We start from the raw sequence: 16,251 nt of genomic DNA on the forward strand, positions 1-16,251 counted from the left end.
CTCTTTGTTAGTGTGGCTAAGGGTTTGTGTATTTTGTTTACTTTCTCAAAGAACCAACTTTTTGTTTTGCTTTCCCTGTCTTATATGACATTTGTATATATTTTAGTTCACATGTTACAATCTTAGCATCTTTATTTCCTTTTTTCCTACATATAATCAGCTGGTATTTTTAAGAATTTAAATACAGTCTTATAAAGAACAAATTTTAAAAATTTTTGTTAAAAAAGAATTTAAATGCAGGGAAATGTAGCCATTTCTTTTATAACATGTTATATATGTTTCTAAAAATTATTGTATTATGCAAAATTGGGCATTTAGAACAACACAAGCCAGGCACAGTGGTATATGTCCTTACTCAGGGTTAAGAGGCTGAGACAGCAGGTTTAAGCCAGCCTTGCCAATTTAGCGAGACCTTATCTCAAAATAAAAATAAGAAGGACTTGGGTTGTGGCTCATTGGTTAAGCACCTCTGGGTTCAATCCCTGGCACCAAAAAAAAAGGAAACTACAATTGTATTTTTAATTTCATATGGAAGGAGAAAAGCACAAAAATAACCCAAAATTATTTTAAATAAAAGAATCATGAAAGTGGTGGCACCCTAACAGATAACTATATAAACTATAAATCTATAATAATTAATATAATTTGATTTTGGCTCAGGAATGGCTGAAACAGTATAGTAGAATGACTAGTGGAATAATGACCCATATTTGTTTACAATAGTCATTTATGGTGAATTTAGAATTGCACATTACTGAGAATAGATCAAGCAGTTCCATAAATACTTAATAAATTTAGTATTCCTTTCTGTGTCATACATAAGAATTTAAATTTTGGGTAGATTAAACTGCTAAATATAAAAAGCAAAACTTTATACAAGTAAACTTCCAAATACTGATACACTTTAAACAGGTCTTAGCCTGGGAAAAAGATATTGTTTACCCATTTAACAAATAAATGAATAGAATCCCAAATATGTGTAAAAATTCTAAACCCTTTCATGTTTGTATACATGAAAGGTGTCAGTTCTCACTGAGCATGGTGGCACACACCTGTGATCTCCGTGACTCAGGAGACTGAGGCAGGAAGATTGTAAATTTGAGGCTATCCTGGGCAAATTAGCAAGAACCTGTCTCAAGATATAAAAAGGGGCTGGGCAACTCAATTCACAATAGCTAAACTATGGAATCAACCTAGGTGCCCTTCAATAGATGAATGAATAAAGAAACTGGTATATATACACCGCGGAAAATTACTCAGCCTTAAAGAAGAATGACATGGCATTGGCCGGTAAATGGATGGAACTGGAGAATATTATGCTAAGTGAAATAAGCCAATTCCAAAGAACCAAACACTGAATGTTTTCTCTGTTATGTGGATGCTAATTCACAATAAGGGGAGGGAGGAAGAATAGAGATATTTTAGACTAGACAGAGGGGAATGAAGGGAGGGGAGGGAGTATGGGGGTAAGAATGATAGGAGAATGAATTAGACAGTATTACCTGATTTCATGACCTGTGTAACGCTACATCATGTACAAGCCAATGAATGAGAAGTTATACTCCCATTTATGTATGATGTGTCAAAAAGCATTGTACTGTCATGTATAACCAATTAGAACAAATAAATACATTTTAAGAAAGGGAACTGGGCTGGTGACTGAGTAATAGAGCGCTCTCAGGTCCATTCTCCAGTACTAAGGGGGGAAAGGGTATCATTTTTTCTTTCAGTTTATCTGAGTGAATGAGTGACACAGAAATGGTAATCCAAATAAATGTCTAAACTTCAAAAAACAAAAAACTGGAAGCGGCTGAAAAGTTCTTTTTATGTTTTGCCATGTAAATATTTTTTTATTTCTATAAGGAAAAAATATTGCTGCTTGAATAATTATAGTGTGTTATTAAAAAGTTTTAAGGTTTTGCAGCTGGATGTATGGTTTTTACTTGAGGTGAGTCATGAATTACATTGGCGTTCTAAAGAGATGTGTGTATGTTTGAATTGTGTTCTTTCCTGTTTTATTCTTAAAAGCAAGCAGAAATTCTCTTACACATCACATCATTCTGATTTTTTTTTTCTCTTCTTCTTCTTCTAGTAAACCCAAAGAAAGATAGTGAAAATACACCCGTTAAAGGAGGAACTGTAGCAGATCTAGGTAAAGCATACCATATATAGCTGTTTCCTCTCTTGACTGTATCAGCTGCTTTAATACTCCTTTATATACCTAAAAGTGTTGCTTTCGCTTGCTGTGTTTCTTACCTTCAGATATTATCTATGTATTTCCTCAGTACCATCAGGATTTGGTTTGCCACCATGTTATCAATGTTAATTTCTTATCCATTGTTTCTTAATGATCTCTCAGGGCATAGTGTTTTCCTATAAACTAGCAAAGTGGAAATGTTTTACTCAAATCTAAATATCTGAGTTGTAAAGAAATTATTCTAATTAAGGTACTTTTTTCAGTCTCCCTGAATTTTACAACATAGTGTAAAACTAAGTTTTACAACATAGTACAAATTGATTTTGCAGCTTCAGAACAAAAATATTTTGCCTTCTAAGACTTTATAAGCCAAATTAAAGTTCTTAAGCGGTATTAATTGAGAAGGATATCATTTTTTTATAGTACAGTCATCCATGGGTATCCATACTGGATTGTTCCATGATCCCCATGGATATCAAAATCTGCAGGTGCCCAACTTCCTGATTCAAAATGGCATAGTATTTGCATGTAACCTGTACTTATCTTGCCATGTAGTTTAAATCATGCTTAAATAATTAATACACTGTAAATGTTATATATAGTTAGTTGTTATACTATATGCTTAGGGAATAATGACAGAAAAAAAAGTCTGTATATGTTTATTGTAGACATTTTTTTTTTTTTTTTCTTACTATATTCCATCTCTGGTGGGTTGAGTTCACATATGTGGAACTCTCAGGTACAGAAAACCAACTGTATTTTCAGGTTGTAGAGTAATTTTTCACAGGTAAGGTGTAATTATTGGGTGATTTTTAGAAGGGTAGAAAAGAAAAGTCACTTGTTCCTGTTTTTTTTAAATAGGGGTAGTTTTAAGCATCTTTGTTCCTAAAAATTACAGACAGTATATTAATCTTGATTGTTTTTCTTCAGTTGTAAAACTCAAAAAGGAGAAGGTAATATATTCAGTTTACACTGAATTTTTTTTTTTTTTTTTTCTTTTTGTGGTGCTGGGGATTGAACCCAGGGCCTTGTGCATGGGAGGCAAGCACTCTACCGATTGAGCAATCCTACACTAAATTTTTGAACTTGTAGTATTTTAGGACTGAAAATTTTTTACAAGATCTCTTTGGGTTGAAAGTGATACCTTTCATTTAAGTATCTTGTAGTTGGGAGTAGTCTGCTTTTTAATAAATTGTAGTGATTCCTTTTTTTCTTACAAAATCCATTAAGAAAGAATTATGCTTTCTATGAACCAAATACTAAAGTATCTGAAATGCTTTCAATTTTTAATACACAAATGTCATACAACACAAAGTACAAAATTTATCAGGAAGCTTTTTGATTCTCGTCTGAAGGTGATTGAGAGCAGCAGATAAGATAGGCATGCTGCTAATTCCAAGTATGTTTAGCAAATCAGAAATACCTTTTGATATAAAAGAAAAAAGACAACAAAATATACACAAATTGCAGTGATTCTTGATGGCAAACATGAGTGGTTTTTTCTCAGAATTTTTCTACTTCATGTTATTGAATGCATCCTTACATTTCCAGCAGTGCATATTGGTGGATAATTTTTTTTTATTTCACAAGTGGAAATAGAAAATTATCTTGATGACAATATAAGGGGAGGTGTTATGTAAACAAAAATGAAAAAGGAGGTGTTGTCAAAACATCTCTCTTGTTTTAGCATTGCTAATAGAATATAGATCTTGAATAACTATTACTTGTTTACATTCTCCATAAATTTATGTTGCCTATTTTGTAATTGATACTTAACTAATTGATCATTGACCAAGGAAACAAAAACTAATTATAAGCAGTCTTTTATTTTATATTCCCAATACATTGACAGGGTGAAAGATTTAGATTTGATATTCTTCAGTGGTACTGTTAGGTAGAGACGTTAATTAATATACTCTAAGTATATATCTTAAAAAGGAACCAGCCTATAACTTTAAAAAGAGTAGAAAATTGTCATTTAGAATGTGTCCATAACAGACTTTTTTTAACGAAGTGAAATAGAAGCCAATTTGGGAGAAAAATTAGAGGTTCCAGCTGGGAGGAAGATTTAAGGCCAGGTGTAAAATCCCTTTCCTCTGTGTGAATGGTTTGTGAGGTACAGTTCAGGAATGTTATGGCTAAAGATGGTTGTTGGTCACAGCTAGAGAGTTAAGTTCTTTAAATTTGAAGTTGTTCTAGCCTTTCATTTCTTCATTAGTTATTACGTGAACCATGCCAAGGACACCTGATCCATCACCTGTAAATTATTGTTCTCAACTGTTGACTGTCTTAGCTAATCCATTAATATCTTATGTGCCACCTAGCTAAATGTACCCACGTCTTTCTTGAAGTCTCTCGGCAGCACTGAACTTGCAGTAACATATGCAGTGTTTTAGCCTGGGTATGCCTATTAGATAATTCACACTCAAGATTTTTGGGGGGAAGCTGGATGTAGAAGGTACCCTTCGCCTAGCTGACACCTAAATTCCAGGCTTCCAAAAGGACAGCTGATGTGTTGCATAGCTTTTCATCACTGTGACAAAATACATGGGGTAATCAACTTAATAGAGGAAGGGTATTTTAGCTCATGGTTTCAGATTCCAGTCACCTATCTGTATTTCTATGGCCTGTGGTGAGGTAGAGTAGCATGTAGATGAGTGGTGATAGGAGAGAGCAGGTCACCTCATAAGGACTGAGAAACAGAAAGAAGTGGGAGGGGGGAAAGGCTGGGTACAAGGTGTAGTCCCCAAGGGTACACCCTCAAGGACCCAGTCCCTTGAACTAGGCCGCTACCTCCTACATTTCTTCTATCTTTCCATAATGCCATCAGCTGTGAATCCCTCAGTGGATTAATTCATTGATGAGATAAGATACCTCATGATCAAGTCACTTTCCCCACATTGACACATTAGGGACCAAGCCTTTAATACATGAGTCTTTGGGCAGTACTTTTACTTACAAACCGAAAGAACATATAATATACTATCATTAACCATATTATTTGCATAAACATTTTAGGCACAGCAAGCTAACCTTTCTCATTAGTTAACTGCTCGCTAGGACTATTCTGATAGTCAGATTCCTTATAAAAACAGCCAGTGGGCTGCATTTCACCAGTAAGCCATGGATTCCTAGTCCTTGTTCTAACCAATATTTTTTTGTTTTGTTTCATTTTTGGCAATTGCTTTTCAAATAGCAGATAATGGGGAATATTTTTTGAGGGGACATGTGAACGAAAGAATTACTTTCCCATGTTCTTTTTGAACTTCATACTACTGTTGTCACTCCCAGGGGTTCATACTACTTATATTCATTTTTTAAAAAACCTACAGGCACTGAATATAATTATTTGTGCAGAAACCTTACTACGTTGGCACTTTTGCTTTTCACTGTTGAAACCAACTGCCTGTTCTGAATTTTATATGAGCTTTCTCTTATTCTTTTGTAAGACCAGCATTTAGGTCCTGAGTCCTATATCATTGAAAGACATTAACACTCTTACTAGGACTTTGTAGGGAATCATTTTCTCTTCTTTTTTTACTCATCACTTACCTACTTCCTCTAGAATGCAAAACAATATACTGTTTCCACCTGTACTGTTGTTATTATCATTCCTAAAGAAATAGAGGAGTTCTAATCAAGTCCCTTACCCATATTATTATCTAGATCCCCACTGTGATATTAGCTTAAGTAGTAATTAATTATAAACTTTTCATTGTTGGGAAATTTTTCCTATATTTTGGAATTTCTACCACCTCTCTGCTTCTGTGTAAAATTACAATTTACCTAATTATTTAGGGTGATTTTGCTGTGCTTAGTTTGATTACTTTTCTCTGTTCTGTATCAGTTTTTAAGCTGTAAAAATTCCAGCTAATCCAAACAACATTTACCTGTTTTTAAAATAAATTACGTATTTTGATTTTTGCAGATGAGCAAGATGAAGAAACAATAACAACAGGAGGAAAGGTAAAAATTATTTAGGCCTGTTGTGAGAGGATTTTCTTTAATTGTCCAATGTACTCAGCAGAAATTCTGAATTGGAAGTGTTCATAGAAATCTTCTATTTTGAGACTCATTTTTTTTTTTTCCTTTTCCTTTAATTTCCTTTTATTTTGAGTTGGGGTCTCACTGTGGTTCCCATTACTAGCCTCAAACTCTAACTCTCAAGTAATTCTCCTGCCTCAGTCTCCTGAAGTAGCTGGGACTTCAGGTGCATGACACTACACTAATATAAATTCCCTTTTTACTCCCCCAGAATAGTTGTCTTCCTTGGTCCCCAGAATTTTATTGAGAAGAATCTTATATATCTTCCTACATAGTGTCCCTTAGTAAAGTTTCTGGTTCTATGCTCCCTTGATTGCAAATAATCAGAGCAGATCACATTATTTCAGATATTATCCAACAATGAGGATGAGCAGGGGGGCCTTACCTCGATTTTTTTTTTTTTTTTTTTTTTTTTGAGTTTTCTTTTTGTGTGTTCTATGCTCCCTTGATTGCAAATCAGAGCAGATCACATTATTTCAGATGTTATCCAACAATGAGGATGAGCAGGGGGGCCTTACCTTGATTTTTTTGAGTTTTCTTTTTGTGTGGCTAGTAAAGACTTTGAATTATATACTCTTGGCCTTTCTTGAGCCTCACAGTCACCTACTTCCTATTTCATCAATTCTGCTGTAGAGACACATGAATCATGTTGTTGGATGGTGTTGGATTTAAGGCAAGGCTTTACTTTTTTCTTCTTTAGTAAATGGCCCACTGTTTCAGTCAGGCTGTAATGCTTGACTATTAAAATGTCACTAATGCTCTTGAAATAATTTGCTAAAAATACTTTTGTTTTTCCAATTGTCATAGAAATGCCCCATTCTAATGTTTAACTTTATTTTATGAACATAAAAGGGAAGAACAGTCATGATAAGACATCTAGTGAAAGTATTTTAACAAATTCTTCACCTGTATTATTGTGATTTTTTTCCTTTAAAATCAAACTTCATTAGTCCAAAACTACCTTGATAATGAATATTAAATTTTAAAAGGATGTTAATATATAGAATAAATAGGGAAAAAATAGAAAGTCAAAGGAACTCACCTATGAGATTTTCTTTTATGCCAGAGGTAGGAGGAGTTTTAAGTCACAGTGCTACATAATGTAAACTTAAGAGTTTCTCTAATACCCTGCCCACAGTATAATCTTGCCTGTTGTTTCACGATTGAGATCATTGAAACAAACTGTTGTCCTTTATTACTTGCATTGCCAGCCTCTTCCTAGTTTTTCTGAATAAAGGAAATTTTTTGTGTCCTGATTGATTTATAAAACCTATACCTCAAAAATACATTTAAAACCAACTTGAAACAAAAACACATTAACCCTCACAGTATTTTTGCTAGCTTCCATGATTTCAGTAATGAACTTTGTCACCAGTAATACCAGATTTTTTCCCCAGCATCATTTAAGCAAAAAATAGAGTTCTTGGTGTTTTCTTGCCTTTTTTTTTTTTCCTCCTTGATCTAAAGAGAATTGTCTTAAGTTTATAGGTAGTGACACTACATTTTCCTCTCAAATATTATAACATAGGAAGTTAAGGTTGAATTAACTTAAAGTAGAAATTTAACTATGGAACCATCATCAAAGAATACAGATTAAAAATTCATCTAGTTTCTTTACCTCCCCCTCCCCCTCCTGCACTCAAGATTGACCCCAGGGGCACTGCTGTTAGAATTGAGCTACACATGCAACCCTTTTTATTTTTTATTTTGAGGCAGGGTCTTAAAATGTCCAGTCTGACCTCGAACTTGCAGTCCCTCCTGTCTCAGACTCCCAAGTTGCTGGGATTATAGGTGTGCACCCCATGCCTACCTATGTAGTTTCTTAATAGAAAAGAATTTCATAAGGTTAAAAATAGTAAAAATAGCACAAATGAAATTTGATAGATTTAACTGTACAAAAGTGAATGACTTTATGAATGTCAAAACACTTATTATTTCCTTTAGTTTTCTTGATAAAAATTTTTATTCTGAAGCTAATTATGAAGAATCAATCAGAGACTTTTAAAAATATTCTATAAAATGTTGATCTGATTTTGTGTGTGTGTGTGTGTGTGTGTTGCTGGGAATTAAACCCAGGGCCTTATGCATGGGAGGCAAGCACTCTTATCAACTGAGCTATATTCCCAGCCCCGATCTAGATTCTTTAAACATTTTAATAGGTGGGTTGGGGAGATAGCTCAGTTGGTAGCCTCGCAAGCACAAGGCCCTGGGTTCAATCCCCAACACCAAAAAAAAAAAAATTGATAGCATGAAATACTAAAAAAGGGAGGCAGGGATTAAAATAAACTTCAGAGATATGATATATATATATATATATATATATCATACATATATATATATAATATAGAATTTGATTAGATTTAGATTTGAAAGAAAAATGTATATAGAAAATTTCTGGGCTAATGGATCCTTTTGGATATAAACAGTATATTAGAAGTGTTATTTTAAAGTAATTATTATTACTGTTGACTGATATCATCAGACGTTGTGTTTTGACCTAAAGGAATAATTTTGAAATTACTCTATTTGGAAGTCAGTTTTGGCAGGAGGTTCACTTTCAGTGCCTCTGATAAAAAGTCAGAACAAGTCTTAAGTAGCAATCAAAGTAATTAAGAGTATAAACTTCTATCTAGATGAACTGCCTTGACTTAACTTCTGCTTATAACTTAATAGCTCTGTGTATCATTTTCTCATTGACAAGAAATTATTATCTGCTGTTGTTATTGGCTGGTCATGAGGAATAAGTGAGATAGTTCACATAGGGTTATTCTTAGATATTTAAGTGCTCAGAGTTTGTAGTAGAGGCTATCCTATCATTGTGACTTGTTAGTATCCTTTTCCTCCTTATAAGTAATGTCAGAACTAGTAATTTAGATTTGTGGACAGGGATTAAATTAAACTGAACAAATGAAAAAGAAGCTGTTATGAAAAGAGATTTAAGCTTTTGAATTCATTATAGAAACACCTTTCTTCATTCAACTTGAGATAGTTATTTTATGAGTCCGTTCCCAAATTTGTAAAAAGGAGGAATGAAATCTGCTGTCAGCTAGCCACTTTGTTCCTTAAAAATGGAATTATTTATACTTGAAATTTGTTTTCCTGGTTTTTAAAAATTTGAACTAATATCAAAAGTAAGCTGTTTATCTCTCTAGTTCTCTCCTTTGAACTTTGACTTCTTTTCTATAGGAAGATGAAGATCCTAGCAAAGGTGATCAGAGTCGGTCAGTTGATCCTGGTGAAGATAATGTGACAGAGCAGACTAATCACATTATTATTCCCAGCTATGCATCATGGTTTGATTATAACTGGTGAGTGGGCCACATCCATCTGCGAGAATTGTACTAAGGAATGGGAAAGTGTTCCTTGAAATCAGGTTTTGAGCCTCAGTCCCACATCAGGAATTACTGTCATATTGGATGAAGGGGGAAGGAAGGTGATTTTGATCTTTTAGCTGTGTCTTTTAAAACAATTTAGAGGTGAAAATTATAATGTAGGTTGTAAAATTTTGTGGACTTTAACATAAGTCATTTGGATTCAGTTATAATTCACAGAGGAAAAATGTTTATTATGATTTGAAATGTTAACTATATAAACCAAAAACAGTTCTCATTACCATATTAAGCTTTGTATTAATAGGAAATATTTTAACTATAGAAGTCTTTTTCAGTATAAACCCTGGTATGTAAAAAAAAAAAAACTTGAGAAAACAGACCTCTTTGGGGGTATGGTTGGAAATAACTATAGTCCTAGATATTTTATTTATTGATTGTTTAAAGGTTATCTCTATTTCATATTGGGTTGTCTGTTTAAATTTTTTATTTCTAAATATTTAAGTACCAGAAATTACCCTTCCAAATAGGGGTAATTAAAAATGTTAATGTTTTTAAGTAGTTATTCATATGAAACTTGTGTACTTACTTCCATGATGCTCAGTTACTCGGATCTTGGGGGATTTTTAAGATAATTTTTTCCTATTCTTAATGATTATTGTTTTATTCTTTATGGATAGATGCAATTTTAAGTACATCTTTCTAGGTATCTATATATAGACTTCAAAGACAATTTAAAAGAATATAGAGCCAGGGTCAGTGGCATACACCTATAATCCCAGTTACTTGAGAGGCGGAGACCGGATGATTTACAAGTTCAAGTCCAGCCTAGGCAACTTCGAATGAACCTATCTCAAAAAAAAGGGGAGGGGTTTGGGGTTGTGATTTAGTGGTAGAGCGCTTGCCTAGCATTTGTGAGGCACTAGGCTCAATTCTCAGCACTGCATATAAATAAAAAATAGAGGTCCACTGATAACTAAAAAAAAAATTTAATAAAAAGGGGAGGTGAGGGACTGGGGATTTACCTCAGTGGTGGTGTGCTTGCTTAGGATGTGCAAAGCCCTGGGTTTAATCCCCAGTACCAACATGGGGCGGAAAATACAGTATATGGTTCACTAGAGCTTTATTGTTTTGTCCAAAACCTTGGTTGTGCTCAAATATTGAGACCTTTCTGCATGCTAAAAACCAAATGAATGCTATTTCAAATACTTTGAATAGTTAGAGGCTATAATAGAATACACATATACCTCTTCTTTGAGAATCAAGCTTCTCTACAAATTGTGCTTAATTATTTTTTGGTATCATTATTTGCAGATTTTTAACATTCAGGAATTTAAAGTCACTCTTTTTTTTGTTTCCTAGTTAAATTATGTTTATATATTTTTAATGTAACCTTTGTCAACTGACCCATTTTTCCTTCAGTAAACAATTACTAATTAATGTGTGACATATACTAAATAGTAATTTTTTTTTTAAATTGTTGGTACTGGGTATTGAATTTGGGGGTACTTTACCACTAAGCTAAGTCCTTAGCACTTTATTTTGTATTTTGAGACAAATTCTCACTATAAATTGCTTACTGTCTTGCTAAGTTGCTGAGACTTACCTTGATCTTGGGATCCTCCTGCCTCAACCTCCTGAGTCACTGGAATTATAGATGTGTATCATTGCACCTGGCTCAGAAAATTGTTTTTAAAAAACATGATCTGCCTTTAGGATTTTTGCTAACCAATATTTTTATTCAAAAACTAGTAAGATTTTATTGCATTAAAATTGCTTGACTTTAGAACACACTAGCAGAATGTCTTAAGATGATTAGACTTATGAGTAATGAGTATTCTTTTCCTTTAATATTCAAAAAGGGAAAAGTCACAACAATATGTAAGTATGTAGGGTTTTATAGGTTACAAAAACACTTAGTTTTTGGTAGTGGGCATTGAATCCAGGGACGCTCAAACACTGATTGACATTCCCACCCCCTTTTTATATTGAGACTGGGTCTTGCTAAGTTGCTTAGGGCCTTGCTAAATTGCTGAGGCTGGCTTTTTTTGGACTTGGAATCCTACTACCTCAGCCTCCTGAACTGATTATGGGCGTGTACCACCAAGTCCACCACAAAAACACTTGATTTATGTGATCCACCTGTGTGTGTCACAATGTGTGTTGTTAACTGGGTAGTGGAGATTAGGTATATTCCTATTTTATAAATGGGATTAAGGCCACTTCAGATGAAGTGTTCCAAAGTTCCAGAGATGATAATTGGAAGAATTCAGATTCTCTTATTCTTCATTTTTAACTCCTTCCACAATTCATACAGTATGTGACTTATTTTATAACCTAAAGAACCAGCTGCCAACACCTCATACATGGATTTTGAAAAAGAAATTACCTGACCATAGAAATTTTTGTGTATTAGTGTAAATGAATGGAGAAATGGTTTTTGGTGAACTCTTCCAAACATATAACAACAAAAACAATGGGAATTATGTTAGAACTGTGTAATTAATTGCTTACAATTATTCTTTTTATTGTAAAACTTGAAAACTGATATATAAACATATATTTGTGTATGTCATTAATTCCTTTTAGAAATCATCTTCCTTGAAGTTTTGCAGTAATTCATTGTATTTGTAGTGTTTGACAGAATAAATACAATTTAGTTTAATTGTTAACCAGATAATGAGAGTGAATAGTTTTAGTTATGCAGTCATTTCTTGGTATCTGCAATAGATTGGTTCTGAGGACCACAAGTTTAGCCAAATTCTCAGATTCTCATGTCTATGAGAATATAAAATAGCATAGTATTTGCGTATAACCTGTGCACCTTCTTTCATATAATTTAAATTATATCTAGGTGATTCATAATACCCAACATAATGAAAACATTATGGAAATAGTTGTTACACTCTATTATCTAGGAAATAATTATTAGGGAAAAAAGTCTGTGTTTTATTCAGATGTGAATTTTTCTTTTTCTTCTTTTTTTTTTTTTTTTTTAATTGTTGTTTGTTTTTAACATTTGGTGGCGATTTGGGAGCTTATGCGTGGTCTTAAGTTCTACCACTGAACTGTACCTTCGGCCTCATAATTTTTTATCCAAATATTTCAACATGTGGTAGATTGAATTCAGGGTTGCAGAACCCAGGGAAAGGGAAGATGAGCTTTGTTCATAGACCTTTTATTTGCTCTTTCCCATCTAACTAATGGGTAACGTGTATCTGGGAAACTCAGATGTCATCAGAAAGAAACACTGATTAGTATGAGCATCAAAAACGTCATGTTAGGTATACAGTTTGTTCCTTGGTGTAGTTTGTTATGGCTGCTCATTTTACATGGTGTCTGCAGTACTTGTGACTTTTAACATTTTATAAAATTATCAAGTGCTTTTATTTGATGTTGAAAATTAGTTCTATATCTTACTATAAACAGCAGATCACTGAACTGGAAAATAAATTTCAGTCCTCCACAGTTTCTGTGGACTGAACAAAGGCAAATGGATAAGAGTTTGAGTAGCTGATTATTTATAAATTCCATTGTCTTTTGGTTGGTCATTTGTTTAATTGTTCATCATTCTGAATATCATGATTTTGATCATCCAGTTTCCAGAGTCTTTCTAAGGACTCTGTTTAGTCATGGCATGCTATGACAAAATATTTAAAAATGTAGCTTTGGTATGTTGGCAAAAGTTTTTGAGTTTGGTTATGGGAATAAAACTACACTACTTGCTTGGGGTGGTAGTGTTGTTCAGTGGTAGAGCATTTGCCTAGTTGTGTGAGACTTCAGTTCAATCTCCAGCACCACAATGAAAGAAAAATCACAGTTAAGTATTGATGGTAAGAGAGGGGAAGTTTTTGTTAACCTTGTGGTATTCTGTTAATTCCAAGGTATTTGTTCAGTGTAATTAATTTTGCCAACCAGTGCTCAGTAGTTAGATTTATCAGTTTTACTTTGAAAATTAAACAACCATAACTCAAATATCAAGATTTCATTCTTTTTGAAGCAATATTCTCAGTCCTCTTTTCCTTTTTTTTCACCTTTCAGTATTCATGTGATTGAACGTCGTGCTCTTCCTGAATTTTTCAATGGAAAAAACAAATCCAAGACTCCAGAAATGTGAGCCAGTGCTTTAGAAAACTTTTTTATTTGGGTGTTCATGGTTGGGATTCTTAAAGTTTGCTGTTTCCATGTTTGCTGTTGTTGGGTTTTGGAAGTTTGCTGGTACATCTCAGTCTACTCTGAAACACTTCATGTCTTATCTGCATAGCATTCCTTACCTCAGTGAAAATTTTATTTAATATTTTTTTCCCTAAACCTTGAACTACATTACCTCTTGCAGTTAAAAGATTAAATTCAGTAGAGTGTTTAGTTCTTGTTCTTAGAGTTCCCAACTTTGGTTTGCATGTGTGTTATGGATTATACATATTCATGTATAAAAATCCAGGAGAAAATGGAATCTTTTTTTTATCTCCCTAATGAATGATTACTAGTTAAAGCATGTTAGCTATGATGATACAGTTACATATGAATTGATCTTAATTGCGTAAAGCATGTTTGTACTTTTTATTGGAAGTAGAGGAACTTAATGGCGGAAGAAGGTCTGCCAGGAAGTATTTTTATCTTTTCCTTGCAATCTGTCAGCATACACTTCTGGAAATCCTGTCTCTAAAATAATAATCCACACTCCTCACACTGTAAATAACTGTTCACGTATTGTCTTTATGGTATTAATCTGTTAACTGTTACATACATACAACTGCATAAATAGATACTTAGGTTTAAACTATTAAGGAAGAATTGCGTTTTTTCTAATTTGTCACATAAAGCCTATCTTGTAACCCAGATAGTTCAATGATAAGCATTTTCTTGTGGTAGTTAATCCATGGTAGTTTAAGATTCCAGTTTTTAATGTTAAATATGGTGTTAGCCTTTCCAAAATACTATTTAAAGAATTACTTAAAACCAAAATCACAGACTCTGCATAGGAAGCCCTGATAACTTTTTTGCACCTATTCTCTATTCTTTTTTCTTTTCTTTTTGTTTTTTGGGGGGATTTTGTGTTTTGGGGGGGTTCTTTTTAGTTATACATAACAATAGAATTCATTTTGACAAAATGTGGGTGTTCATGATGGTGGTATTCACTTAGGTATTTTTATATATATCCATAGAAAAATTATTTTAGATTCATTCTACTCTTTCCTCTTTTTGCACCTATTCTGACATGATATTATTCTTCCAGTGAATTTGTCCATTTTCAGAACTTGCGAATACTTAAAGGGTTTTGGTAGCCTTCTCTTTAGAAGCACTATTTTCCATTTTAGCGTATTTCACTTTACAAATTAATCTTACATTGTTTACGTATCTACCTGTACTTATTCAGGAGGAGCCCTTTTGATCAGTGTCCTCTTTTTCTTGTTTAATATAACTGACCTCAGGCTACCAAGGTCTTGTTTTACTTGTGTGTCAAGAGTGATTGTAAGATCTCAAACTCCTTTATACTCAATTTTTAAAATATTTTTGGTGGAAATGTTTGAATACATTGTGGAATCTGCTGTGCCAATGAGTCTTAATTTTTATTGTGTTTTCATATGTTCTTGTTTTATCTCTGAATTTGGTTCCATCAGTTTTACTCGTTGCCTTCCTGGGTCTCCCTGGAATCGCTGCCATGAGACTGTATATAATCAATGTCATAGCCACATGGACCTGTGGCTGTAGGAAGATTGTAGAAATGAGTTGGAGCAGAGGTTAAGAGCATAGATTTCAAAGCCACCATACTGCCTGTGTTCATTCTGGCTTTTATGTTTCACAGCCTTATAGCCTAACAGTTTTTAACCAGTCTGTGTTTCTGTCTCATCTGTAAGTGGGATAATAAAAGATCTTACCTTACAGATGGATTTTGAGGATTACTTGAGAAACTATATGGATAGTGCTTAGAATAGTGGTTGGCACACAGTAAATGCCAAATATATGGTAGTAAGGTGGATGGCCTAAGAAACCATGTGTTATCTATGGATTTTGCATCCTACCAAGGATGATTTGTAAATCCCTTCTCCACCATGACCAAGTTTGTGGTTATTTCTTCACATTAACGTCATCAAATCACTCTATTTTTTTTGTTGTACACTAGTAAATAGTTGCTTTGCTTAATAGGAGTTCTGAATTAACTGACAGCTGTAAATACTCAGTATAGTATCACTATTGTGTGTTGCCTGGTGTCTTAATTTTTTGTTATATATAATTGTGACGAATCTGAAGAATTTTGGTTCTTTGAGTTACTGTTTCTGAAAGGTTTGCATGTCTACCTTAAGAGTTTTGCCCTTGGGGATCAAAAAGATGTAGTTCAGTGGTAGAACACAACCTAGCATAAGAGAGGCCCTGGTTTCCTTTTTAGTACCACTGGGAAAAAAATCTGAATTTTGCCCATGCTTTTTAGATATTTGGCATATCGAAATTTTATGATTGACACATACCGTCTGAACCCCCAAGAGTATTTAACCAGCACTGCTTGTCGGAGAAACTTGACTGGAGATGTGTGTGCTGTGATGAGGTAAATTGTTTTGACTTCTTTTTAGATATTTCACAGCACATGGTTACTGATGCATTGCTTTTTAATATTTGATTAAACTGGAGTTTTTGATTAATAAAATATCTAAACCTTGATAATATAAATTTAATGTAATAAAC

General features: G+C 33.5%; 1 protein-coding gene across 2 annotated transcripts in view; it reads left to right on the top strand.

The window, feature by feature from the left end:
• Positions 1-16,251, top strand: part of Smarcc1 (SWI/SNF related, matrix associated, actin dependent regulator of chromatin subfamily c member 1) — a 164,623-nt gene that overhangs the window by 75,562 nt on the left and 72,810 nt on the right. For both annotated transcript variants that reach the window (XM_047532340.1, XM_047532341.1), the window contains exons 12-16: positions 2,093-2,152; positions 6,126-6,163; positions 9,428-9,549; positions 13,612-13,683; positions 16,001-16,114. In XM_047532340.1, coding sequence (XP_047388296.1) covers positions 2,093-2,152; positions 6,126-6,163; positions 9,428-9,549; positions 13,612-13,683; positions 16,001-16,114 — 406 coding nt within the window. The remainder of the gene's footprint in view (positions 1-2,092; positions 2,153-6,125; positions 6,164-9,427; positions 9,550-13,611; positions 13,684-16,000; positions 16,115-16,251) is intronic.

The sequence above is a fragment of the Sciurus carolinensis genome, chromosome 17 (assembly GCF_902686445.1).
Source record: "Sciurus carolinensis chromosome 17, mSciCar1.2, whole genome shotgun sequence".
Taxonomy (NCBI): Eukaryota; Metazoa; Chordata; class Mammalia; order Rodentia; family Sciuridae; genus Sciurus; species Sciurus carolinensis.